The sequence below is a fragment of the Egretta garzetta genome, unplaced genomic scaffold (genome assembly GCF_000687185.1).
Source record: "Egretta garzetta isolate BGI_Z169 unplaced genomic scaffold, ASM68718v1 scaffold612, whole genome shotgun sequence".
NCBI lineage: Eukaryota > Metazoa > Chordata > Aves > Pelecaniformes > Ardeidae > Egretta > Egretta garzetta.
This window is the reverse complement of record NW_009259030.1, coordinates 55,379-81,854: the sequence shown is the minus strand read 5'-3', so window position 1 is coordinate 81,854 and position 26,476 is coordinate 55,379. Positions and strand designations below refer to the sequence as shown.

At 41.7% G+C, this 26,476-nt stretch overlaps 1 protein-coding gene across 1 annotated transcript in view; it reads right to left on the bottom strand.

Moving 5' to 3' along the window:
- Positions 1-4,620: 4,620 nt before the first annotated feature.
- RNF145 (ring finger protein 145) overlaps positions 4,621-26,476 on the bottom strand; it is a 45,320-nt gene continuing 23,464 nt past the window's right edge. The window contains exons 4-11 of the mRNA XM_009634700.2: positions 24,571-24,662; positions 19,479-19,714; positions 15,964-16,139; positions 12,019-12,159; positions 10,482-10,664; positions 8,435-8,582; positions 7,377-7,733; positions 4,621-6,206 (exon numbers count right to left, since the gene is read on the bottom strand). Of these exons, the coding sequence (XP_009632995.2) occupies positions 5,763-6,206; positions 7,377-7,733; positions 8,435-8,582; positions 10,482-10,664; positions 12,019-12,159; positions 15,964-16,139; positions 19,479-19,714; positions 24,571-24,662 (1,777 nt within the window). The 3' untranslated portion in view covers positions 4,621-5,762. The remainder of the gene's footprint in view (positions 6,207-7,376; positions 7,734-8,434; positions 8,583-10,481; positions 10,665-12,018; positions 12,160-15,963; positions 16,140-19,478; positions 19,715-24,570; positions 24,663-26,476) is intronic.

Sequence of the window (26,476 nt, the reverse complement as noted above, 5' to 3'; positions counted from 1 at the left end):
AATAAAACTTAATCCCTCTGCATTCCAGCTGGCATTTTTTCCCCAAGCTAGAAGCAAACAGTCAATTTATAGAAAACTCAAGACTACGGTCAATTAAGGAACTGTATATCATTTCATTTATAAATACCAGATACCTATTCAATTGATTATTTTTATCCAATTAAATCAGTTTTACGTTTTAAATTCCTAAGAATTAAGTCACTTATCCACATCGCAGTCCTGGGCTTTTCACATCTGTTGCTGCAAAATGCTGCAGATCGCCTGGCCTTTGGCTGTTGTATTAGCTGGGAGAGTTTCAGCTACCAGATTTATTTAAGGATGTGGATTATAAGCCTCCAGGAAATGGCAACCACTGGAAAATTTGTGTCTAATTACTTGTAACACGCAGAAATTATTTTTTTTTTTTAATTTGGGTTGGTTTCTTATGCATATTAATTATTTGTCTTCTACATCTTGTCTCTTTAACCAGGATGGTCACCCTTAGGTTTATGCGGGTACACTCTCAGCATTGTTCACTACACCCCGAGTTGTAGAGAGCTCACCAAGTTCTGCAGGCTGCCTTTTTCCCTGAAAGAGAGCGTTTGTTTTCAAGAGAATAATCAATACCTTAGAGCCACTGAATACATTTGCTGAGTGGTTTATCAACTGAATTGTAACTTGCTTTACGAAAACAGATGGAATTTCCCTGGCCAGAGTCTCCACGTCGGCACTAGGCACTCCCAGCGCTGAACTGCACCAAGGAGAGAAGTCACCGCACTGCTAGCCTTGGACTCTAGCAGGGTGCTAGGAAGTAAAACAGCCATAGTTAAAAGAAATAGGTGTTGTCAAAAAGAAAACTGCTATCTTTGGGCTGTGGGGGAGAAAACTGTGATCTTTAATGTGACTGAACATACCCATGGCAAAAATGGGGACCGATTAATTTCTAAACTCAGTATTGTAGCACTAAGAAAAATTGAGTTTAAAATTGCATTTACTGACACCTAAGTGCAAGCAAAGCCAAAGAGGTTCATTGGGAAATGTATTTGCCAATCTTTCCCACAAATGTTTTCGTGGGATGACATCACAGGCAAGACTTAGAATGAGCCATCCTTACAGGCCAGACTGCGCTAATATGCAACAGCTCCAGAGCCTGCAGAGACCAAAAACTAGGACTGGAAAATTATTTAAAGGCCTCTTCATACAAATTTAACATGGAGTGAAGAAAAAAGCCAGCATCAACCCACCAGTTGCCTCTGCAATCCTCCTCAGAGCCGCACAAACCAGCAGCGTTCCGTGGACCGCTCCTTCTTGAGAACTTCCAAGGCAGCAAGTACCGCGCCGGGCTGTGACGTCCCGCCTGCTTCAATCCAAGCGGGCTCCCCGCTGCTTGCTCTCCTGACCCGAACAAAATCCAGCAACATCAGTTTTGCTCTGATTTGGTTACTTTCATTCTGAACCCAGCTGGCTTCTCAACAACATAACATGCTTCAAACAGCCAGTTCTCCTTCCCAAGCATGTTTTGGTGGTTTGTTTTTTTTTTTAGACACCGATATCAACTTTCTTGTATTTTCTATTTTATAATTTGAATTTTGAACCAATGGAAATCAAACTCCTTAACTGTCCCTGCCAGTTAGGAAAAATGTTAAGAGTTTGTTCTCAAGCATTCAGATAGTTTAAGCCCAAACTCTGATCTATTTTACGGAAAAGGATTGAGGTAACTTAGAAATTGAATTTAAAATTAATCAGGAAAGAAGGGGACTCAGAATGAAGAGGTTTTCCCATGCTGGAAAACCTTGTGCATTTCAAGACTCTCTGCCTTGGCATAAAATGAAGTGCTTCACTAGGAACATGGAAGGAAAATAGCCAAAAGCCAAGGGAGCCGAGAGCAATGCAATTCACACAAAGGCTTTCAAAAATCAAACTTCTAGCCCAGACTTGTTTGCTCTTCTCATGGAGTCATCTCACCTTTCCCTGAGCCCAGAGCAATGGACTCCGTAACTGAGCAGCGCTGGGATACTCGGTAGGGCTGACTAGACACACACCATCCCACCACGTGATCAGTGCTCCCATTTCCAACAAAAAACCAACCAGCCATAAAATTCCCAACTGTTCCCATTGTATCACCTAGCTGGAAGCATCTTTTTGAGTCCAAGCGTTCGTCAATCACACCACCGTCAGAAGGAATCCACATGAAAATGACTTCAAGCCTCAGCCTACAGTTATATCGTGATCATAAACACTCAAAAAACATTTTTTTCCCATTTACTCATGCACAGCTGCAGAGAAAAAGAAAATCAACTCAAAGCAAGCAGTGTCCAAGAGGGAGCCTGCACCAGACAAAGCTCAGAGGTCAGGAGCATTCAACCCAGATGCTCTACAGAGCATCGAGACAGAAGGTTCACTTCATTCCTTCCCTTCCTGCTCCCCCACAGAAGCCTTCCCCCTTTTTCTCCTGTTCCCCTTCGAGTTACACAGTTTATTTCTTCTGCAAGATCTAACCTGGCATGAGTTTTGGCAGTTCTTGCTCCATCCATGAACTTCCTGACCCGTAAGATACAGCCTGCATGGCTTATCAGTATTTATTTCCCACCCACCCCCATTCCTTGCAGGCTTATTTTTAAGTTCCTTCTAGAGCTGGCCATCCCTTGTTTTTCAGAAAGTGGTTTTGGCGACATTTTTGAGTTTGGGAAAAAAAAAAAAAAAAAAAAAAAAGTAAAAACGAACACACACTCACTCCCCAACTCTCTAGTCCAGCAGATTTTAATGACCAGAGAGCTCTGCCTCATGAACCCTGCAGCAATGTACGCACCCCACCTCAGCTTGCTCTCACCAACAACTCTGTAATGGTGTTGGCACCGAATGCAGGTGACTTCCACCTCTCAAGAAAAGTCCCGTTCCTATGAACTCTCCGAGCTAGCAGCCTCCCCTCCTTTCTCTCCTCTCCCTATTGAAAAGTATCATTCCTACAGCAAAAAAGGGGCATCAGAGGTGGTTTCCCCTCATCATGCCCCTCTTGCCAGGATGCAGAACTCTGCTAAGATTGCCCGAGCCCCCACATCTTTGAGCACCTTCTCCAGCACAGAACAGTTGCTTTTGGTTCACTCCAGTGGGAATCTCACAGCATCATTTTCTCCTAAAAGACAGCACATACCTTCCTAGTCCTGCAGGCTCCTTCCCATCCACGTTTCCGATCTGCAGTCCTGGCAGACAGTCCATTTGTTCAATCTGCCGTGGGCCTGTTCATTCTTAATGAGCAGTCTCCAGGCACGCTTACCTCTTACCGACGTCGGTGTAAATCCATAGTCCTTTCCTCTAGCTTTTGCATTACCAATTAGCTATGAATAATTTAAGGTAGAAATTAAAAGCTTCATTGCCAAGAGATCAGTCAGGCTGAGAAACAGCTTCTCGGCATAAGCTGTGAAGGCAAACCTTTTTTTTTTTTGTTACTTTTTCAACACTACTTCCTATATTTATTAAAGTGATGATGTGACATACTGTGTGGGATAGCAACGAACTCTAGTTGATCACCCCCGTGATTCTCTTCTGCCCTACTGACCTCGTGTGAATACTGTAGATGAGCACAAGTTCCTCTCCTCCCTTCCTTGCATTCACCCCAAGGTACGTGTACAGCAGTCACAACCCCTCCAGCCTTCATTTCACAAGAAAATTCACTCTTCTCATCTCCTGTTCCCAATCACTTGGGGTACCACTTGCTCCCTAACATGGAAGTGAGGTGATCTTACACAAAGCAAAATCTTCCTGTCACTGGTGTGAGGAACATCTTGGATCATCTTTCCACACCTAGGGACAGCAAGCAGGGTTTAACAGAGTATCCTTCAAGAACACATTCTGTGAATTGAGGGAAAGCCTTTGTTCCACAATACTAAAGAGCACCCGTGACAGTGCCACCCAGAAATTCCCCATTTCCTGCCTCCACAGACTTTTAAGCGTGGCCAGAATGGAAACAGCCTGAATTATGTAGATTAAAAGCCTGGACACATACAAAACACCTTTTTGAGAAAGATTCAGTTCCACAGAAATGCAGGCACGGAAGAGCAGGACCCAGACCACTGATTAAAAGGAGTGAAAGAGTTCAAGAAAAAAATTTCTCACCATTTTTTTTCCCCCCAGACACATGCAGCTGTTTTTAATAAAAGCTCCGTGGATCAGTGAAGCACATGGTAAACCTAAATTTCCAATCAACATGCAAGAAAACAAAACCAAGATACAGAATCAAAGGCTGGTGCAACTGCTATTCCCATCCTGTCAGGCGAGAAAGAAATAGGTTTGGGTTTTGCTTGGGGCTCAGTAGCAGCAGGCAGCCCACAGGGCCTCCAGGAGCAAACCTCAGTGTTCTGCTATTGTTCTGTATGTACCAGCAAAGATCTGGTGGCAAGGACCAGAGGGAGGCCAGGAGGTACCACCAGGACACACCACATTGAAATGAAAATGGGGGAGAGCGTGTGCATCAGAAGTCTCACTGATCTCCAGGGAAAATAGAGAGCTACTACTGCAGAAGAGCCTCCCAACACATACTTACTTTGTGGAATTTCAGTGCAAGAATCACATAACCAGGTGTAAAAATCTTCAAATGTAATTTATTAAGACATTCAGCTATGTCTGTCAGTCTACATCCAAATTTACTACTAAAAATAAAATAGTATCACATTTCACATTAGGAATACCGACTTTGAAAAACACTTGAGTCAAGCCTATCGTATAAATAAGTGACTAATTTCTCTTCATATCAAAATTCACATAAAAAAATTGCCTGCCCCCTACTCCCACCTATTTCCCCACCCCAGTCCCTAGTTCTACTTGAAGCCATGATGCATGTAAAAATTTAAGTATGGACATGTCCTTGTCAAAGAAAAAAAGGTGCAAACCTATTAACAGCTTTAAAAGTGGCATTTGCGGAGTCTGATCATACACAATAATGTACTCATTCCCAAAGTGCAAATATCGCCAGAGTTTAATACTGTTTTAATTCAGCTGCAAGAATTAAACATTACACAGCACAGTACTGCAAGGCTTCTATCCGTGCCCTAAAACTCATCCCACTTTCCTCCTGCCCATGGTAGCAAAGATCAAAGTGTTCATTAGAGCTCTAGTTTACTTCATGCAGCCCAGACTGTGCCCATTATTAGCAAAAGTTTCATATACATCAAAATATTGAAGACTCCGTCATAAAAGTCAAGAGTCACTATAGATTACATGAATTCAAATGCAACTGCCCCACCAAGAACACCCAAAGCATACACATGACGTATTAAGAGTGCTTCCATCTTCTAGTACAATCACTGCTGTTGTATCTTTGATTTTTGCTTACGTGCCATAAAAAATTTGTCAGTAACTAAAGCTGCGCCTCAGTCAGAGACTAGCAACTCACTGCATTTAACACCTCTCAGGTCCCCTGGGACATGGCTGTACGCGATGCCTTCCTCCTGACCAAAACAAAAGCTAGCGTTCTGTCTGTCTGTCTACAAGCTCTCACAGACCTCTTATTGCTCTTATCCCTCACCTACGTCTTGAATACTCTTTCACTGCAATTTATTTCCAGACATCCTTCCTGTGCCTGCAGTTCAGAGAGCTTCTGGAGTCATTTCTACTACATCTCACTGGAGTTACCACTACCAAGCAGCCCACAAAAATCAGCATGGGAGATTACATTTTGACCAGCATTAATAGCTAAACTTCTTTCACAGCTGTGGAAGGATAGGTTGTCTTCTGAGTCAAACTTGGATCTCTGAAATGTGTCTGTTCCCGCGTCATCCTTTGTCACCTTAGAGCTGGACACAAACCCTCAGGTCTTGAGCAGGGCACCTCTCTGGGGCTGCGATTAGTTCTGCAGCACAAGCTGCTGCCTGGCTGGCCTCACACGGGCTTGTGTCACTGTCCACACTTTGAGACCCCTCCGTCTCAGCAGAGGCCTCCAGGCTGTCCTGTCCATCAGCAACCTGTCCGTTCCTCTTGCTAGGGCCATCTTTCAGATTTGGCCCACTGTCACGTTCAACACCAGGGGGTTCAGCTGCATCTCCAGGTCTGGTATTTTGCTCTGCACTAGGGTTTGGCTGTTGAACTGGCTCCGGTCCCAGTCCCGGTAGCTGTGAAGGACTCTTAAGTTGGCAGTGGCACAGAGGGCAGGTTTCTTGCACGTACAGCCATTTCTTAAGACAACCCGCGTGAAAAAAATGGCTACATGGTGTGATGACAGCAGTTTTCATATCCTGAAAGACACACACAAAAAAAGAAAGATCATATTACTTGTAATCCCATTCTTCTCCTCTCACCCCCCACATCTCATGTGTCCACTAGCCACAGAGGAGACAGAAGCAGTCCACAGGCAAGTAAGAGCATGTTCCTTCCTTCATACCAACAAACCTCCATGTTCAAATACACACACAATTCAAACACAGGCCAGGTCTGTCTGTTTATATTGCAGAGATTAGAAATTAGGCAAAAAGCTTTGTTTATAAGGCATTACTACACCTAAATAAAAGCTTTTGTAGGATGAGAGTTGCAGGATTAGGTGGCTTAAGAAACAATTGTGCAAGTCAGAACCAGCACACTTACAGATACATCATCTAACAACAGCAAACCAGAAATGAAGTAACACCCTAACTCTGTCAGCTGAGACCCACATGTTACTTGTCTGGAGTTTCAAACACTGTCATTCAACCTGGCACCGGTAGTTCTACTCTTCAAAGAGCTTGCATCAAGTATGGAGTCAATCCAATTGCGCTCCAGCTGCACACTACTAATCTCAGAGTGGTTCTTCTGCTGTCACACATAACTACAATTTTGATCCAAGAGAAAGACTTTGGAGCTAGGTGTGATAAAGACATTACTTTCAGCATTAATTTCAAAGGTCCTTACATCTGCTGGCTTATATTATGAAGACCCTTAACCTTTTGATAATTAGGTTTCTGTTATAAAATTGACATTGCACATGAAGTGGAAGTAGCAATGTGTGTAGAGACTGAGCTGCTTCTACAGAATAACAACAAATCAGCTACTGAGTACACATTGTCCTTCAGTAACAAAATCTTCCACTAATGAAGAACGGGCACATTTGCTGTTACTACTAAGACCATCTCAACCCAAATACGAGGGGTTTCAAAGAAGCTCAAGGACACAGTTTGTTGTGTAACTGGAGAAAAAAAGAATGGAAGTTTAAACACATCCGAGCTCTCTCTTTATTCATAAAAACTCTCTCGATGACAGCACTCCAAATCAATTTACCCAAAGCAGAAAACTGGGTAATGCAAGCAACTTAGTGAGCACAATATTACTCATTAAACAGAATTGAAGTAACTTATTTTACTAGTTGCAGGTTGAACTTGACAGTCTAGAGGTATTTCAATTCAAGTCAATCTTTTGGACACTTCCATTCTTACCTGGTAGCAGATGGCACAGATATCATTGTGTTCCTCCAGCTGTTCTTTTGTGGCAACGGGCAGGGATTTTATCTTATTCACAGCATCTCTGCGAAGAAGGAAACTTTTCCATCCCAGTTGGGCCCGCAACCACACATTGTAATAGGAGTGAATGAAGATGATCACAGAACCCATCACAGTCCATTCACCAAAGATCGTTTCCGAGACACCGTATGCTACCACACAGAGAGCGACGAGGAATTCCAGCAGCCGGTACGTGCCATTTACATAATAAATCACATCATCCATATTTTCTACTGGTTCTTTTCTGAACTCCTCCACCATAAACAACACATAAATGAAGAGTGTCCCAAGCACCTGTAACACAGTGCAAGACCACAAGCTGTGAGCATTCAGTTCTGAGCTGGAGCTTAAGTCATTCAGCATTGTCCATCGAGCTCTGTACATACAACGCTCCCAAATCAGACAGAAGGCAGGCAAGCCCCATAGTAGTAAAACTGTTGCTGAACTTCAAGACAAATAAAAGTAATTCTTTCTTGCAAAGCATTTAAGCTTGTTCCCAAGTACTTCCCCTTCTGTACTTTCCTGAGGCCAGAACATAGCTGAGTTGATTAAACAAAAGTGATGAACATCATGAGGGGCAATTTTATAAATTTAGTAATAATAAAAAACAAGTTGTAACAAATAATCATAGCACAAAACATATCCTGTAATTACACTACTGCATTTTGAACATCTAATTGCTTTCAAAGAGCCATAGCTAAGAATCAATACATGAGTACTCTGGAAAAAAAACCTTTTTACTATGATAGTTATGCTCTCAAAAGCCTTCTAGCTTTACAATTTGAAAGAGATTTCCATTCACCTCTGTTCTCAGCCCACCCCTAGGAGCTCCTTAGCCTCAGATACAGGATAAAGAAAGAGGTTTTATATCTTATCTTGTACTTCAGCCCTTGTATGATCCCTGTTCTTTTCTCATCATGTATTTCGCCCCCCTAGAGTAACAGGATCTCAGTTAATGCAGGTCTTCACAGGTACCACTTAGCTAACATTCTTACCTGAAGAGAGGTTAGAATACTGCTGGAGATAATGATCAACAGCCAGAAATCCATGTGGAAAAATTGACAAATCATGTAGGCCATGTACGCAGGGAACACGAGTAAAAACAAACAGAGACTGACTGCTCGGAAGTGCTTCCACAGACTCCTGCAAACAACACAATAGGTTTTTTATTTTTTAAGTCACATTTGAGTGTCAGAAGAAGAATAGGATGACTGCTGGATGTAGGCATGTTAGATGCTTGCTCAAGGCTTTAACTTGTTCAAAGGAGTTTCCATTTTACTTGGGCACAGTCTCATTCCCAGCATGCATGCCTACAACACATACAGTATGAAAAGTTCCCTCTCATCTGACCTTTGCTGTTTTCAATACAAAGTCAAAGATTACGGGCAAAAATTCACCTACAGTAATTGCCACAATGGGTCAAATCCATGGTTAGACAAATTAAGTACCTGAGATACTGAATGTTTCAGATGAGAGTCCATTAAAATAAAATTATTAAATATGCATGTTACTGTTTGTACTTTTTAAACAGAGTTTTCCCAGATTATATACTTAGAACTCTTCTACGTCTTTTTGCTAATATGCATGGGGCAAAGGTATTTCCTTTCATCACCAGATTTAATCCTGCTGCCTTTAGAAGTATATTCCTCAATTCAGGGATCACCAAAGAAGAAATGTAGCAGGACTTGAACATTCATCTCTGCCAGTCCTTACTCTGCTCCTATCATTTACTTCTTCCTAATCTCCTCCCCAACCTAAACACACCATCAATCTTTTTACACCCACCCATTTGTGAAGGCTTTCAGAGTATCTCCAGTAATTTACTATACTACCTCTACATGTTCCTCAGGTTGTATTTTAGCTCTGGAAATGAGGTACAGAAAAAGATAAAAGTATTGGGGGGACAGCAGAGCAGCAGAAACTAGCTAATTGAATACAGTCTGAAGAAACATCAGAACAGTACCGTGAGGTCTGCAATTCTGTGTCTGTGGGTGAGGGAGAAAGGGAGAGCTGAAGTGGAATTTATCCTCATCCTAGTTGATTTAGAACTGCCTGGGAGATTTGGCAGAAGAGCGTTAAAACTCACTATCGCCACAGACTGCTTGTTTAAACTGGGCAGATGCTCATATCCTGGCTCTACTCCCTTTCCCTCTGTTACTATATTTGAAGTTAACATTGCTGCAGGCAGAACACACTGGCTACAAGTAGTCTCTAAGCTAAACAAACTCTCTACACATAAATAAACCTTCTCTTTTATTTCTTCACTTACAGGTTACAGAAAGGGAAAAGACACAAGCAATTAACAAAGATACAAACAGATTAATACAAGAACACCAGATACCAATACAGCTCTTCAAAACACAAATTAAACTTAACAACAATCCCATGTGATCAGAACATCTGGTGCACTAATGCAAGCCTTCCACCTCTTTCTTTCTGCCAGTAAACCCGATCATTTTGGGATCACAGCCTCACAAAAAAATAGGTTTTACAGTATCTAACACAAGGTCACTCCTAGAAACCTCCCATCCTCAACAGCTGTCTGAGACCACTGCATTAGAGGGAAACCTACCCAGCTGCAGGGGAGGTTAAGCAAAACCATTCTGCAAATCCACACAATGGAGCGTGGGTGGGGAAAGCACAGGCACTGGAGTCCTGGATTTGCTTAACTGAGACCACAGCGCACTGACACTCTTGGTAGGGAGAATAACCACGCAACACTGTCATGCTCGGAGCGGGCAGCCAGCAGCTGCAGAACAGCACGGTCTTGCACAGGCTGGAGGGACACAGACTGAACAGGAGCAGGTGAACAAAGTCACCCCTGTTTGCCGGCATACAGCATGATGAACAGTATTACCATGTGCCTTTAAGGGAGTAGGATAGAGAGGGAAAAAATAGAGAATTTAGACTAGCAATCTGCATATGGAAAAGACAGGGTAGCCTTACAAGCTACTAAAAATCCAAACTGGGCCATCAATTACTAGTTTACCACCTCCTAAAACAGCATTGAGTAACTTTCAGTTTAGGAAACCAGTCTCTTACTTGTCCCTTGAGGCTCCCAATGCCAAGACAATGGGATCAGCAATTTCCAGCATGGACTGAAGTATGGATGCCACCACAATGAACAGAATAATACTGAGCAGGAACGCCCGATGCACAACTTGGAGCTCAATCAAACCTGTCTGCACAGCCAGGATCAGGAGTGTGACTCCTTCAGTCATTCCCCTGCAACACAGTCAAAAGAACAAACAATCACATCTTTCTGGTGTCAACGTTGGTTCAAAAATACATCTAGAAACGCCAGGAAATAAGCTGTGTGTTTCTGCCACAACCCTTCAAATGTCACTGGCTTTAGCTTTTACTGATGTCCCTGCTAAGGCTTTAGCCAGAAAGGAATGTTTTCAGAAATGCTAAGTGTTGGGGGTTGGGAACAGATTTCATAATCCTGCTCCTGACTAGCAGCATGTGGGCTACATCCAGCCCAACGACATAGTTCCAGCCCCAGCACAAAGCATTTTAAGGACTCAGGTTGTGTCTTAAGAGGAGGAACTCACCAGCCTCAGTGTTGCCTACACAAGCCCAAAGCAGCCCTGCTATGTCTACACCTCGGCACCAGTCAGCCCCATTCCTAGACCACCGTGAAGACCCTCTCCACCTTCTATCACCGAATCACGACCCTCCTGCCTGTCCTTTGGCCCTGGGGAAACATTTTTGACTCAACACCCCACCCAGTGCCCAGTTTAGGCAAATCAGCAACTTAGCCATTTTTCAGTTTATTCTCTCTGTACCTGTACCAAATACAGCTGTCCAATTATTTTTGGCTTGGAACCTCAGACTGAATTTAATACCTCCGAGGACCACAATTTAGCACCAGTACTTGACACAGTTAAAGTACAGATCCCCCAGAACGGCATGCTTCCCCAAAGGCTGCTTTTATGTAGACTATTCCTAGGCAACCCCGATTTATACCATTTTTGCTTCCACATCTTGGAATCCAAAATGTAAAATACCTTTTGCACGTGGTCTGAACTTTATCTATAGAGTTAAGGGCTGGAAAAACTGAGAAGGTAGTGTCATACCTAGGATCCCAATTTCACATTAGACAGGTTGGGACAAGCATTAAGAAAAGGCAGTTTCTATATTTTGGCTATTTCCCATAGTAACTTACAGGCAATCCATACAATGCTGTGTTTTAAGCTTCATAGATTAGTAATGTTTCACACATGACTACAGGGTAAATGAGGAAATGGAAATATGAAGTGTTTCTATTATCTAAGCATGTGAAAATTTTCCAGTGACTCATGAAAATGAAAGCACTAAGACAATCAAACTGTGCAATTATAAATCCCAACTAACAGCCCTGAATTTGAACAGAAACGAACCATCTCCCAAGAACTCTGTGATGAGCTGTATTTTCACCTCAAATCCTTCCAATGCATACACAGACTGGCATAGAAAAAGCCTGTCGAGGATACCCAAGAGTTCATAAGTTAAAAAATTGCAACACAACCCATGTATTTCTATATGAATCCCTTTTTGTCTGCTTCTTCTTAGACCCAAGGCACAACGAGGCACTTACCTGTTCATAGCAGGATCATTCATGAATGCTCGGTAACCCTGCAAGTAGAACTTGCAGAGAGTCAGAACCCCCAAAGCAACAAAAGAGACTGTGAAGACCAAGCCCAGCAGTGAGTATGGAGTGCTACAGCATTCTGCAATACTGGGAGGAGAGAAGAAACAAAAAGAAAAGGTCCATCAATTAAAAGCAACATGATAAGCTCTCCCCTTGTCCTATTAACTGTGCAAGCTGGTTTTAAAGCAAAATTGGATTGGTTTAATGAAATTATTGAAAGCTCTACACCACTATGAAATCCTCCTGTAAAAAGAAAAAGATGAGACGTATTCTGTTACTTCTTTCCTAGTGAACACTGCCGCCAGGCTGGAGCGAGGGCTGTGCTCTGCTATTTCTCCAGTCCCTCTCCAGCACTGTGCCACACGGTGGCACTGTCCTGCTCGCGTAGGGTTTTCATAACCGAAAGTCAGCTTGACAGCCACAACGCACCCAGGTTACCTGCTGAGATTTCAGCTAGCCACCAGAAACACGCAGTTAAAGCTGGTGGATTCACTAAGGCACTTTCCACTCAGATCCACAATAGCGCAAATAAACATCAAACTGATAAATGCTATTGGGAGACTGGGGGCTTTCTGGTAGCGTTCACATCAGGTTGAAGTAGGCAACACCTGTCTTTCAAACAGATGAGCCAGAAGCAGCAAAATAAGACAGTGAAGCATATTCTCCTCAGCAGGCTTCTTCCTCTCTTTTGCTACAGCATTGAAGTCCCAAAGATTGAGACCCCAGAATACATTTGATGATGCTGAGAATAGCTGCGTTATTTCAGCTCCCTCACCTTAGGATTGCTCTTCTGCTGATCCTGGCACTGCAATATTTGGAGCAGCCTAAGCCTCAGAGCGTACTTCAGCTTCTGAAACGTGATGCTGCCTGAACAAGGGAAGTGCAGTGCAGTGCACCACATGCCCCAACACTAGGGGTAAAGAACCAGCTGTCAGCCAGGGATTACACATCTGGAAATCCTCACATACATAATCCAGGGTAATACATTGACACCCCCATTCATTAAAACAAACAAACAAACAAATCTTCGCTCATTCACCAGGATAACAGTCTTGTGAGAGAAATTATGGTGGTCAAAACCATGTAATGCTGATTAACCAACTGAAGAGTGAACTAGTCCAGTGCTCTGACAAGACAAAAGAGTTTTGAGGAAGCATATGCTTCAAAAATAAACAAAGCTCATCCAGGAGACATTTACTTTGTCTCTTTTAATGACTACTTTAACTGGAAATCTCCTTTGAAAGCAATTCACAGCAGAAAATGGTGATGTGTTTACATATACTATTTGCAGTGCTTTTGGTAAGCCTTCGATTCTGCCTGTTTATCAAGCCAAGGAGGGCTGAAATAACTTTTAAATGTTCCTGCTGGTCAAGGTAGTAAGAAAGGCAGTACTTAAAGCAGCTATTTCTTTTCTGTAGGATATTTGAGGAACTTGTAAGTTTTGCTTCAAAATAAATTATCAGAAATCAAGAATCCTGGCTTTTCTGCCCGATGCCCAATACTTTTTTGCCAGAGGAATTTTAGTGCCCTTCTTAAACTTATTTCCAGATGATCTACTATGTAAGGGTCCTAGGGGAGCTTAAGTGCTCAAAGAGAAGCCTGGGGAGCTTTCAGTGTTACGCTTATGTGTCAAGCACAAATTCACAAATTGTCCCGAAGAGCTGAACTCTTCAAGGCTTGTCAAAAATCACAGCACTTAGATACCCATGGAAAAGATTTTGAGACGACAATAAAAGGCACAGAAGCATTTTTAAACAGCAAATATGAAAGCAAGAGCTTTCCAATCTGGGAAGAACAGACCTATGCTAGTCTCAATTTCAAAGAAAACAGAACTGTTTGGTCTTCCCCCCCCTCGCCCCATGCATTGAGGGGCACCAAACGAAACAATATGGATTCAAACAATCAAAATGGATTTTTCATCATACAGTGCAGGTTGAAACTTCTTGCCTTGAGATCTTTCAAATGACACAAGTGTACATGGGTTCAAGGGCAGAAAGCACAAATCGATGGAAGAGAAGTCTTTTGAGGGTTACTAAATACATATTAACCACGTCCAGCTAAATCAGCCTGACAGCTGAAGTTGGATGCGAGATTGGAAGAGTACTAGGAAGCGTTCTGTTTGTCATATTATGGATGGGTGTCTTTCCAGGTACCCATTTACAGCCACTACTGGAAACTGGATCCTAGGCTAGGATCCTAGGCTGGATCAGTATTTGGTCTGACCCAGTACAGCCGTTCTGATGTTCTTAGGAAAACTGGACACAGTGATTCTGCACACGCCAATTGCTCTCACCTGAATTCCAGCTACACTGTTTTAAGCAATCATTGCACTTAAAGGGCACAGATGCAATATTCACTCAGTCTCATGGAAGAGCACATCTTTTCTTCCATCTTGTTAAACAGCCACCACTATATTATTAACTAGCCTGACAAGGTATTTCAGCTCCTTCCTAAGGGCTAAGAGGCTGTTAGTGGTACTACCTGAGTTTGTGTTTTTAAGATGAATAAGCATTTATAATTTTTCTACTGTGACAAAGCTGAGGACACTGAAAACATTTGCACAGTTTTTCTGTATTTTTCCAATTGCAGATCAATTCACTCATAGATCAAGCCAACGCAAGTCTACAAAGCAAGTTCCCTGTTCTGCCATTAATATGAGAAGTCCAACAATTTCGTGTAGGAATAAACTCAACTTATTTACAAGGAAAAGGATCGCTTCCTCCACCTCTGCTAACTGCTAAATGCAGTACTCTATTATAACAAAACTAAAATTGAAGCAGAAATGAACAGGAGGAAAAACTTCAGACAGCAATGATTTAGTTAACAACCAGGTAACATAGTCAGTGCTTTTACATAATGCAGTGTGACACTAAGCGATTTTAATACTACATGCAATAAAATCCCTGGCATTTCTCCTTAATGATAATGAATTTTGACAGCTTACACAATGGCACCTTAGATAGATATACAAACACAGAGAGGCAAGGAAAAGCTAAGCAATTGGAAAGTCTGATTGGATGATGAGCAAGATAAACAATTTGCTAACCAAACAGCAGAACTAATGACGTATGGTCTCTAAAGAATACATCCTATGTTACCTGTGTGTTTAGACAACTATTACCTCTTTTCTCCCCATCCCAGTATTACACTATCTAATCTGCCTAACCCACCTTCTGCAACACATCCAGTCCCTATCTGCCCTACACTCCCACTCCCCTTTTATATGCTGCAATTTCTAGTTACACAACAAAGGCACATCGGTTCCAGCCAGAAGAATCCCCCAAATGAGGCCTTTCTCTCACTAACAGCAATAGCACAGGCTTCTCCTCTATCTTACAATCAGTTTTTATAAAGCTTTTAGGAATTTCATATCTTTAATATCTTTACACCTCTGCCAAATTAACCACTGGGCTGAAAAGTTACTTTGTGAGTTGGGTGCTTCGGCTGCTTGGATGGACTCAAGAATGCATCCCCACCAGAATGATGAAACAAGACATACAGGGCTCAGAAAGCAACACAGTCATGAGTAAGGTATTAGTTGGACAGAACTTCAGCTGAAATATCTCCAACTGAAAATGAATTTGTATACTGAAAACAACTTCTGGACCAAAGCTCTAATTACAGATATTCCCTCATCAAAGGAACACTTTGCTTTCTTTGGGAACTCTCCCACAGTCTTACTAACACTGTCTGTTCTGAATGGGATCCATGCCTCTGAAGGACAAGCTTAACAGGGTTTACATACACAGTGGCTGCAATAAGGACAAATATTTGTTGGGTATCCAGATGCAATAAAGCCAATCTACACATCTAGGCTCTAAAAGAACACAGGCATTTATTTCAGAAGATAGTCAAAACAGAAAACCGACTATTTACAGACTAGTTAATTACCTTGTCAAGAAGAGGAAGAGGAGCCTCTCTCTTGAGGCAGGCTGGTCCCGTGTACTGAAATAGGAATAGATCTGAAGAGCAAATAAGACAAGCCAAAACACCATGAAAAGAACTGGGACGACCAGCTGGTTCCACAGAGACATCCCCAAAGCCAGGAGACCATATACCTCCACCACCTGGACAAGACAGAAAAATGCAGTTTGTTAATTGGTTCACAGGACAGTCAACAATACAGCCACAAGGAAGCTAAGGATAATTCAGATGGCATTAGCCAAAGGAAAAGAGGAGGTACATCAAACTACAGCCTGACAAAGGGAGAGCCAGTGACATATTAACATTGTCTGTCTTGAAGTAGGAAGAAGTACCTGACTGTGCAGCAAACTATCAGACCAGCTGAATGCCTCTTCCTATGAATAACGTTGGCTCAGAGCTGCTGACTGCAGCCCGCTCACAGCCAGAGGGGCAAGGACATGTGTCTCCAGTTCACACACAACCCTTCTCAGACCTTTTTGCCCAGCTTAAGTCACAGCAACGTTGCTTTCTCTGTAGCTACTGCCACGCCACTGCACACACTAGATACTGAAATATGAGCCACATCACTTCAGCACAGTAAATCTTCTTTGCTGACCTGTTTTTAAGGAAAAACTTAATACCTCAGATATTTTTACATTTAACTATCTAAAAAAAGATCACGTACCGGATATCTGACTGCTCCTAATCCACCAAGTGTTTTGGAATTCATGCTTAAGAGTTATTTCAGAAGACACTGATGCTCAAATTACTTCTTTTGTATTGCAAAGACTAAGTTACAATGCAGTCATTTCCAAGAAGCTGGAACTTCATATAGCTGGACTTAATACCAAAGGTCAAAAGGAAATCACTCATAACTGTTATTTCCTCATCACCTGCTTCCCACAATGACATACAATCCATAAAGGCTAGCAAATTTTAGCAAACATTAAAAAAGCTGCCTACTTAGTCTTTCATGACAAGCATGAGGGATTTTACGTTCATGGGACCTGCTGCAGTATGTACCGTGGCTGATGGACAAGCACTACGCTGCTGGCAGAGACACGGTGCCAGGCTCCCGCTTTTAGCTTTGTACACAAACTCATGAAAGAAGCACATCTGCCCTCAGGAGACTGCCCTGGCCTCTCCCTTGGCCTGGGACCAATGCCAGCAATCCTGTGCAGCTCCTGGCAGAGCACTCCACCACATCAGAAAAGGGTCATGCTACACTCATAATGTAGATTCATAACCGTGAGGTATTTCTGGCACCTTCTGCTGAGAGTAGCCAGCCAAGGTCCTGGACCTGCTTTTAAATTATACCATTACCCACAGTCTGAAATGCACACACACACACAAAAAAAGCTGCCTCGGTCCACTTGTTAGGGCTGTCTCCCCTATGGTGCTGCATTCAGGAAACACTCCTGGTGTTTAACATCCCAATTTTCACTAAGTTTTGCCACTGATATCAAAACAGCAATCAAATCCAGCCTAAAATAGTAGTAAACCCACAAATGCCAGGATAAAGGCATCACTGAAAACTAACAACTCCACAAAGTTATCGGGATGGAAATACAAGCAGGAAAATATTCAAGACAAAACAGCAATATCCTCCTCTGGAATAAGCATACTAAGCTTGATTCGTAGCAGCGTTGCAACCAGTTACACAAACACACTGAGCCAAATGGTTTTTTTACTGTTCTGTTTCAAGAACATAGGAAAAGAGCAGCAAGCTCTTCAAAAACAAAAATCCTATTTTCCCATGTTGTCAGTAACATGCAAAAACCACTCACAACTTCTAATTCCAACCCACTCTGCTACATGCATTTAGAAAAGCATCATACAAGACTATTATAAATCCAGTGCCACATTAGAAAGTTTCTGCTGTTTTCTCTGTATTCCCAAGGGAAAAACACTTTATGCCCTCTGCCTAAAGTCAGGAGAAAGAGTATTATCAGTGTCCAAAGGCCATGTACAAGGAATACTTCTTTCTCCAGATTACAACACTGTAACACAGCCTGGCATGCAAAGATTGAAAATACTGGGGGGGGGGGGGGGGGGGAAAACACAACAGAATGTATTTATAATTAAAATATTTGTAACATGTTGAAGTGTTTTAAACATAAGTATCTAATAAAAAATAAATACATGACTCTCAAATCTGAATCCAATCTGAATTTGACTTTAGGAAGCTAAACTCTACATCCATTCATGGACGTGGAAAATGGAAGTGCTCGTTCCAACCTGTTGCAAGCCTTCGACCTGTACAACTGTGCAACTGTTTTACTCCAAACGTTACCACTCTAAGTAAACAGTAAGCATAATTTTCTTATTGTCACTGGAAAACAAGGATATTGAAGTTTTGCCAGTTAGCTCCTGAATTAGTTTTTAATCAGGAAATCTACAAGCTAGTTATGGACGAGATCAGACCATGCTAGGTGCTGTACAAACACAGAAGGATAATCCTGCTCCAAAGACCAATTACATACAAAATAAATAACCAGACAGTAATGATCAACATGACAGGCTGAGACCTTGGCACACCAGACACCTACTGCTGCCAAGTTTTTGTTTGTGTATGACAGATATGACAGCAAAGAAGAGCTTTGAAGAGGGCTTTGACAGAGCTTAACAAGTTAGTTTTCAGACTGCTTCTGGACCGAAGAGCAGAAGCCAGAAAAGCAGTGGCTTGGTTTGAAAAAAAATCCAGCAAGTGGTGAGAACTGAAATAGCAGATCAGTCAGAAGTCAAGCAAGCATCAATCTTTTATACTGAAACATACAGAAGGATGCATATACACATACATTTTATTTTTATATAAAAAAAGTGAGGTGTGATGTTTCTGTACCACTAACAAAGTGTCTTTTCAACTAAATACATATCAGATGTCAAAGCATTAACAAAATGGATACGTGTCAGATCCAACTTCCCTGTTTCTGCTAACTCCTTTGTTAAAGGTCTCAGCAATGCTGCTGTTCTAAAGAAAATACTACAGACCTTTCAAATCACTGTCTGCAAGTTACAAATCACTGACTGCAAGTCAGCGATCATTACAGTCAAATTCAGCTTTAGTGTTACTCTCAATTTAACACTACTATAATTACAAAATGTTTTTCATATAGAAGGCATTTCCTGAAATGAACAGCTACTACAATTAATGCATGGGGATTACCTTGCTCATTTAATAAGGCTGTAAATAAATTCTATTCTGCCACAATCTTGTCTTTTAGTCTGGATTTGGGAAGGACTAAGCAAAGTCCAAGCAAAGCGGACATGCTCAGCTGGCCAGCAGCATAATACAGGCTAATGTCTTAACTGCTCACCCATACAAATTGTAAGCTACCATAAACTAAAGGAAGATGCTATGGATAGCAACATAACTGGTTTGCTAAGAAAGCATGAGTTAACACACACACTTGCACAGAAGTCAGCCGAAGTATTTTTTTATTTCTTTCCTGCAAAAAAGGCTCAGGCCGAAGAAAATAAAATTGTTACATTCACTGCCTTACCTGGACGAGCTCTCTGTACGCAGATTTCGCCAAGTTATAGGGCACCAGAAGATTTGATGCCAGAAAGTAGAGAACTTCCAAACCAGTGAAAATCATGGCAAATTTGTTGATGACGACAATGGTTTCCAAAGGGACCAGGCAAAGTCGTGCCAGCAGAGGGAGCATGTGAGCAGAGAAAAGCCAGATCTGTTTTGTTTTCATGACGCAGGAGCAGAGCGTACATACCACCAGCTGACCTGAAAACGCGACACAGTGTTTTATAATCAAGCTGATTACCCCCTTCAGGAAAAAAAAAAAAGTACTTTAATACATTATCTTTCCATAACAGAGTTATCAACATCCAGCATATTATGACAGTTCTAACTAGGACATATCTGTTATGAAACCAGGCGCCTCTGCATCTTTTGCTGGGTGACTAAAGTTACCATTCTCAAACTAACTCAAAGTGCATGCTTTCGCTTTACAGATTAGCGAAATGTAAACCCAAAACACACGCAGAATCATATTCAGATTAACATGAAGTTCCAGGAATAAATCATGCAGAGGATAACCCAAAAAGTAATCCCTCTTTTTCCTTATCCCCAGCTCAACTTAAATCCCATCAGTATCTGTAACAACAGCGGTACCTTGTTCTGAAGCCCAGCTATACTACTATTTCATTCCGATCTACACAAAAAGGTAATCAGAGGCCCTAAATGTCTTTTAGAGCAACAATATTTATACTGTCAAGAGGAATTACTGACCGAGAACAGCCAGGTCAGCAGTTGAGACTTCAATAATTTCATAATGCCCTGAGGCAGTTGCTGAAAATTATCACTGAAGCTCGGAAGTGACATAATTAACAACTAAATTCTCTTTAACAGTTGGCAGGGACACAAGCACATCTCTCCCACACACCCAGAGATGTGGAGGGTGGTATTTCTAGAACAGACCACTCCAGTATAACTGCTCCCATTAGAGTCACTGGAAGTTGTACCTTTTACGTCAGAGCAAATGCAATGGGGCAAAATGCACATTGCCTGGATAAGAACCATTCTCACTCATCATTTTGCAGGAAGGAAATAGTTTATTGCACATTATTTAAAAGCAGAACCTTGTTTACCATCTATGTTAGCTTACATCTGAAAGGCACAATACGTGGTACTAAAACCCAAGTGCTTATGCCCTGTTTTGGAGCTAACCTCCACCAATCCCTGCATTTCACAACTCTTCGCAAAACCTGGAGTTAGCCTTAGCAAAACACAAAGTAACAAAAATCAAGGCCCTTAACATCTCTAGGTCAGCACTAACTCCATGTGTTCACTTAAGCTTACTGACCTTGTAAGCCCTTCTAGATGGGTTGCGGAGGGAAGCTGCAAGAGGAGAAATAGCAGTACCAGGGTTTTGCTTTCATTCTGCCTAGATTCCCTACCTAGGAAAGGACTTCTGCTTTCAAAATAACTGCAACTGAGCTGAAAGCCATCTCTAATCTCTACTACTTAAGCATACAAAGTTCTTTCTCCTTCACACTGTCCTCTTTCAAGTTTAAGTCCTACTGTCAATTTGCTAGATGTATTTTTGAATTAGCAGATGTCTTTTCAGAACAAACAAGCCCTTGCTCTCAGCAAGGCACTATCAGCATACTGGGTCTTACAGCCTCAGAGAAAGTTACTCTACTCATCTTTTTAGAAGTTCAACGGGCTCCAGCTCTGAAGCATTCTCCCTCTGCTTTGTTGTTCTCTGCCCACACACACGTTGCTACAACCCTGTTTAAGACACCACCAGCACACTGCTGTGCTGTAATATTCGGGAGCCTGGCACAATCAGCTTGTGAGGATTTCTGCAACTCCTGGTAACTAAGGCAACCCAGCTTCACACACAAAGGGATACAAATACCAGCATCCACTATGTTCTTCAGGATTTAACAAGTGTCATCATCTGAAATAAAACATTGCAACAACATCACGTTAAAACAGCCCAGTGCTCTTTGCGATGACTCTGGAGCACTCCAATCAAAACAGGACCTCTGCATCCAGTCTTATATCATGCAACAGCAAAACCTGCTTTCCTCCAACAGTGGTGTGCCGAGCATGCTGGTAATCCCTGCTAAGCTCTCTGACCCTCCCACCTTTTCGTTCTAAAAACTGATCAAAAGTTACTTGTCATGGGAAGGAGAGCTGTACACCATCAAAGGAAATACATTTCTCTGGAGGCCCCAGTCTCCTTCCTGAAGTCTGTACCTTGTCAAAGCTTTCATGAAGGGACTGAAAATGTCTCCAATGGAGCTTTTAGTGACTGGTACTTCCCATTTTAAACTGGGGTTGCAGCACCTTAGTTCAGGACAATGTCTCTCTGCAGTAAATCATAGTTTATCTCCCCGTGGGGCTGTACGCTGTCAGTCATCACACATAACATAGCAGGACCAGTCAGAAGAAATTAGTTTGTACCTCCTATCAAATCACAGAAGGACTTTAATGCTCTAGCTATAAGACTACCAAATCGAGCTGAATGAATGCTGTGGACTGAAAACTGCCAGACACATGTAATGAACCCAACAGCTGGAATCCTCCTGCAGGACACCAGGCTCCTCTGCTAGGGAACGAGGCAATAAGGAAGAAATCTATTGCCTGTTCTGCCCATTCTTTTCCCTTCCCAAAACCTCCACAAATACATTAAACATTGCTGACAGGCAGCCAAAGCCTCCCAGCTTGTAAGCTAATGGAAAATGTGCAACAAGAAAGCCTATGTGGTACAGCCGCTGTTCAAGATGCTTTGAGTAGGGAACTGTCTTTATTTAACTTCCAATTTTAAAAAGCTGATGTTAACAAATTCCCTGGCTACGTCATTAACTGTTATGTGAAAAACAGGATGTCTTGAAGTTAATATATAATCCCATTATTGTGCACTAGGAAAAAGCAAGTCTTCATGGTAGCATCGCTTCCAAAACCACGCAGCTCTGTAATGTTCACAGCTGACATGTTCACAAAGTGGCACACTCATCCAAGGGGCAGTCTTCAATGACATCTATTTCTTCCATCCAGCACATAAGTAACCCTAGTCAACAGTCATCAGACTGAATTAGATCCAGGGGAAGAAATGACTATGAGAGCCCATTCAAAAAGCACTAATGAATAAAAGCATTAACAAAGATTAAATTTGTGAACCAGCTGGTGCACTGTACAGCATCCCCTTAATTCTGATGAGAACTTTTAGGAAGCAGAGCTGTACTAGTAGCACGATTATTTCCCCATGCACCTGCCTCAGTGCCTTTGTCAGCAGTGCTGCAGCACAACACTGTGGCAGAACATGTAAGAAAAAGATGGAGCAAAGCACCCATATATTCATTTTGCTGCGAAGATGACACAGTTCAGTGCAGTACACTCCTGCGACATGGCACGCTGCACTGGATAAATGCCTTTGTATGTAACAAATGCGAGAAAGTATTTCATACTCCTACAAAAAAAAAGCCCGCTTTCACAAGTCTTCCCCAAAGAAGACCACTTGCCATCAGGACTAAAATTACACTTTCAAGTTGGCTTTAAAAGAACAGGGGAAATTAAAAATGGGGATATTAAGTATGTTAATGTACACACATTTGCTAGTATAGTCAAGCACCTACTTCTGAAAAACAATTACAATAAGGGGACACTTTAGTCTGACACTCAATACAACCCAAACCTGTATTGGATATAAACAGTATTTTTTTCTTATTTTTAATCCATATTAAAACCAGATGAAGCATAATGGGTTTGACTCTCAGTTTAATTTCTGTCTAAATGTTACTGAATGACACAATGCCTCCTGATCTCTTCCTTCCTAGGCCTGCCTGCCACTTTGTGAAGCTCTCTGAGGGATTCTGCTTTATCATGGGACCCTGCATTGCACTCGAGAGAGATTCAAATGACTAATTACAAACATTTTCTCATAGAAACACAGTAAAGGCTTTAGTTGTACTTTGGTGTCATTTGACAAGGCAGCAAGATATAATGTATCTAGAAATTCAAAACAGAGAAGAAATGGTATCTAAAGAAGATTTCCTTTCCTTGAAAAATACCAATGTCATTTCTAAAAAAAAAAAAAAAAAAATAAATATTTAAAGCAAATACAAACTCCACATTCGAGAGTAAGGATGCAGGCAAACAGGAGATGTATATATTCTGATAGACCTAACATACTGTAAAGTAAACCCATTTAAATCTGCCAGTAGCAGCTGCAAGTAAACAGAAAGCAGTCGAGTTTTGCCAACAGTACATGGCTGACTAAATCTGTCGATAATCTGATGAAAACCATAGATCTTAGTGAAAGGGATTAAGGAAGATTTTTCTTTCAAGCTTGTCTCAGGCTTAATTTTAAAATACACATGGTGTGTGTCTATTCCGATATCCTCTCAGTAGAACATATGGTAGACGTAGCAATCTTAAGGCTGAATTTATTCTCTTCCAGTCAAAGTTCAAAGGGCAAGGGAACAGTCCAGAAAGTCCAATTCTTTGGGATTTTGGGGGGATTTTTAGGTAGAGAAGTCATCTCTGCCATTAATCAAACACAATTTAAATGTAGTTTTGACTTGTTGCTCCTCAACTCTTTAACTAGAAATATCCCTGGGACTCCTTAAAAAAAAAAAAAAAAAAAAAAAGTAGCCTGTAGTCCCATGCACACACCCACAAATCTATTTCACCAATTTTTTGTAAGAGAATGACAGTGTTCATCTGTAAGGCCAATAAATAATAAATACTTGTACAACACTTTCATTGACAAAAGCACTACAAAAACATGTTACTATTGAAATTTCTACAGTACGTTCTACTTAAGGTTATAGACGATCCAGTCCTTCTGAGTCAGACTGTGAGTCTGAGAAGAACACAGGGGCAGAGCGTAACAAACAGACCTAGAAAATACTTCAAAGCTGCAAGTACGAGAGTACTGGTAAACGAGTGGCATAGAAAAAGCCAGGCAGGATACACCTAGCCTCCCGTGCCTCTTGCATGTTAATGAGAATCACAGCTACTAAAAGTGGTAAGAGAAATTTGAAACCAGGAGATAAAATGTGCATAGGTTTCAATGAAGAGAATTAGGCAGAGCTCTCTCCTGCATCACAAATATTTAAAGCACTTACCTACTAAAGCAGTCATGAAACGATTCATAGAGAGAGGTTCCAAGTACATTGGCCCTTCATATCCAGATTCCAGTTCGCTCCTCACATAATCCCTAAAAAAATAAACCCACAAACTATTAAGATCCATCTGATCAGACAAGAAGCAATTTATTCATTCCACACATACGTAACTTCAGTGTATGTCAGTCAATTTACTAAGTTACAAAAAGCAATATTAACGCTACTGTTACAGCAGCCTCACTGATGTAAGAATCTAACTGAAGCATGACTTAAGCGGGAGAAGTATTATCTGTAATTAGACTCACTGGCATAGCCCTAAGAATCCTTTGGGACATTCAAGCTGTTCTTCAGAGTGTGGCCTGAAACTGCTTATTGACAAAGACTCTTAAGCACCATTCCATTTTTAAATATCCTCATTAAGTGTTCTTCTTCCTAGTAATAATTTCTTTTCCCAGCAACTCCATTGGACAAAAAAAAATCTGACCTCTTGACAGATAGGTCTTCCAATTTAATGGTTATAGTATTTTCCACCTAACAAGCTCTGCACTGAATTTAAAAATAGTTATGAAGGAAAAGTGACAGTCGTGAACTAGAGTCAGGAACCAAGTTGCTTCAGAATCCTTTTATCCAACATGATTTAAAAGTTTAGCTCTATCCTGGGAAACTTGGGGGACCAACCAGATACCCTCAAACTGGCAGAGTGCTACTGGCAGATACAGCCAGATAGTCTGAAAATCTGACAGGATAGTTGTAATTTCTCTCAAAAAAGGTTGGCTAGGAGTGTGGGCTCAGGCAACCAAAGGAAAAAGTAAGAACCCAAGAAGACTGGGCATTTTTCTGCTGTTGGTGATCATCCATCAGCTCTGCTCTCAAGCAGGCTAATATATGTAACAGCAGTCTAACTCATATATGAACTCCAAACCCAGAGTGAGCATTTTGCACTTTCAGAAGGCAATCCTGGAACAGCACAGCAGTAACTCTCCAGTGGCTCCTTAATCCCGGGCCATGAGACAGCAGGCAATACTCAGGATCCTTTGCATCCACATCCCTGGCCCCTTTTTCTGCCTTGCCCTGCGACCCTTCCTTCTCCACTCCCAGGGCAGCTGCTGCTCTGCCTTGTTACGGCACTGCCAACTCCGCCACCAGCAGCACAACTGAGCCCGTGCTCCTATCTGGCTGATGCTGTCCAGTCATTCCTGTCTAGCTGCATGGCATTCCTGGGAATACTAGACAGACACACTTGATCTGACTCTGCACGGAGTTAGTGGAGTCTGTTTGCTCAAGGGGCATGGCACTTCACTTACTACGTATTTATTTATATCAGTGAGGCAAGCCACACTTGCTGGGAACAAATGCAGTCAAAGCAAGGCAAACACTACCAGAAACTACAACCTATACAAGAATTGCTCTTTTTATTTCAGTGCAGAAAAATACGCAACTCGGTGCTACTGGAAGTATTCACTTCTCCCCAGAAATGGGGAAATACACCCTTCTAGTATTAGCTTGCTACCCCAAGCTAAGATATTCACATTTTCATTTGCAAAAGATATCTGGAATTCAAGACGTAACTCTCAAAGTACTAAAACAAACACTTCAAAGCCTGTTCTTCATAGCTGACAACCCTGCCTACTCACTGCAGCTTTTCAAGTGTCATAGTATATGCGAGGTATGTTGAAGTGGGTTTTTTAGACTGTAACATACAATTAAAACCACAAGAGGATTGAAAAGGCACCTAAGATTCTAGATTGAACTTTCCCCCTTGTTATCAAGGTATAGCTAAGCACAGGGGTTTCTTCTACCTTCCAACATCCATACGGATGTAATCTTTGGGACAAAGTTGGGTATTTTTAAAGTTCATTTCATATGAACCTGCAGAAAGCACTTTCTGAAAGCATTAGCAACACAA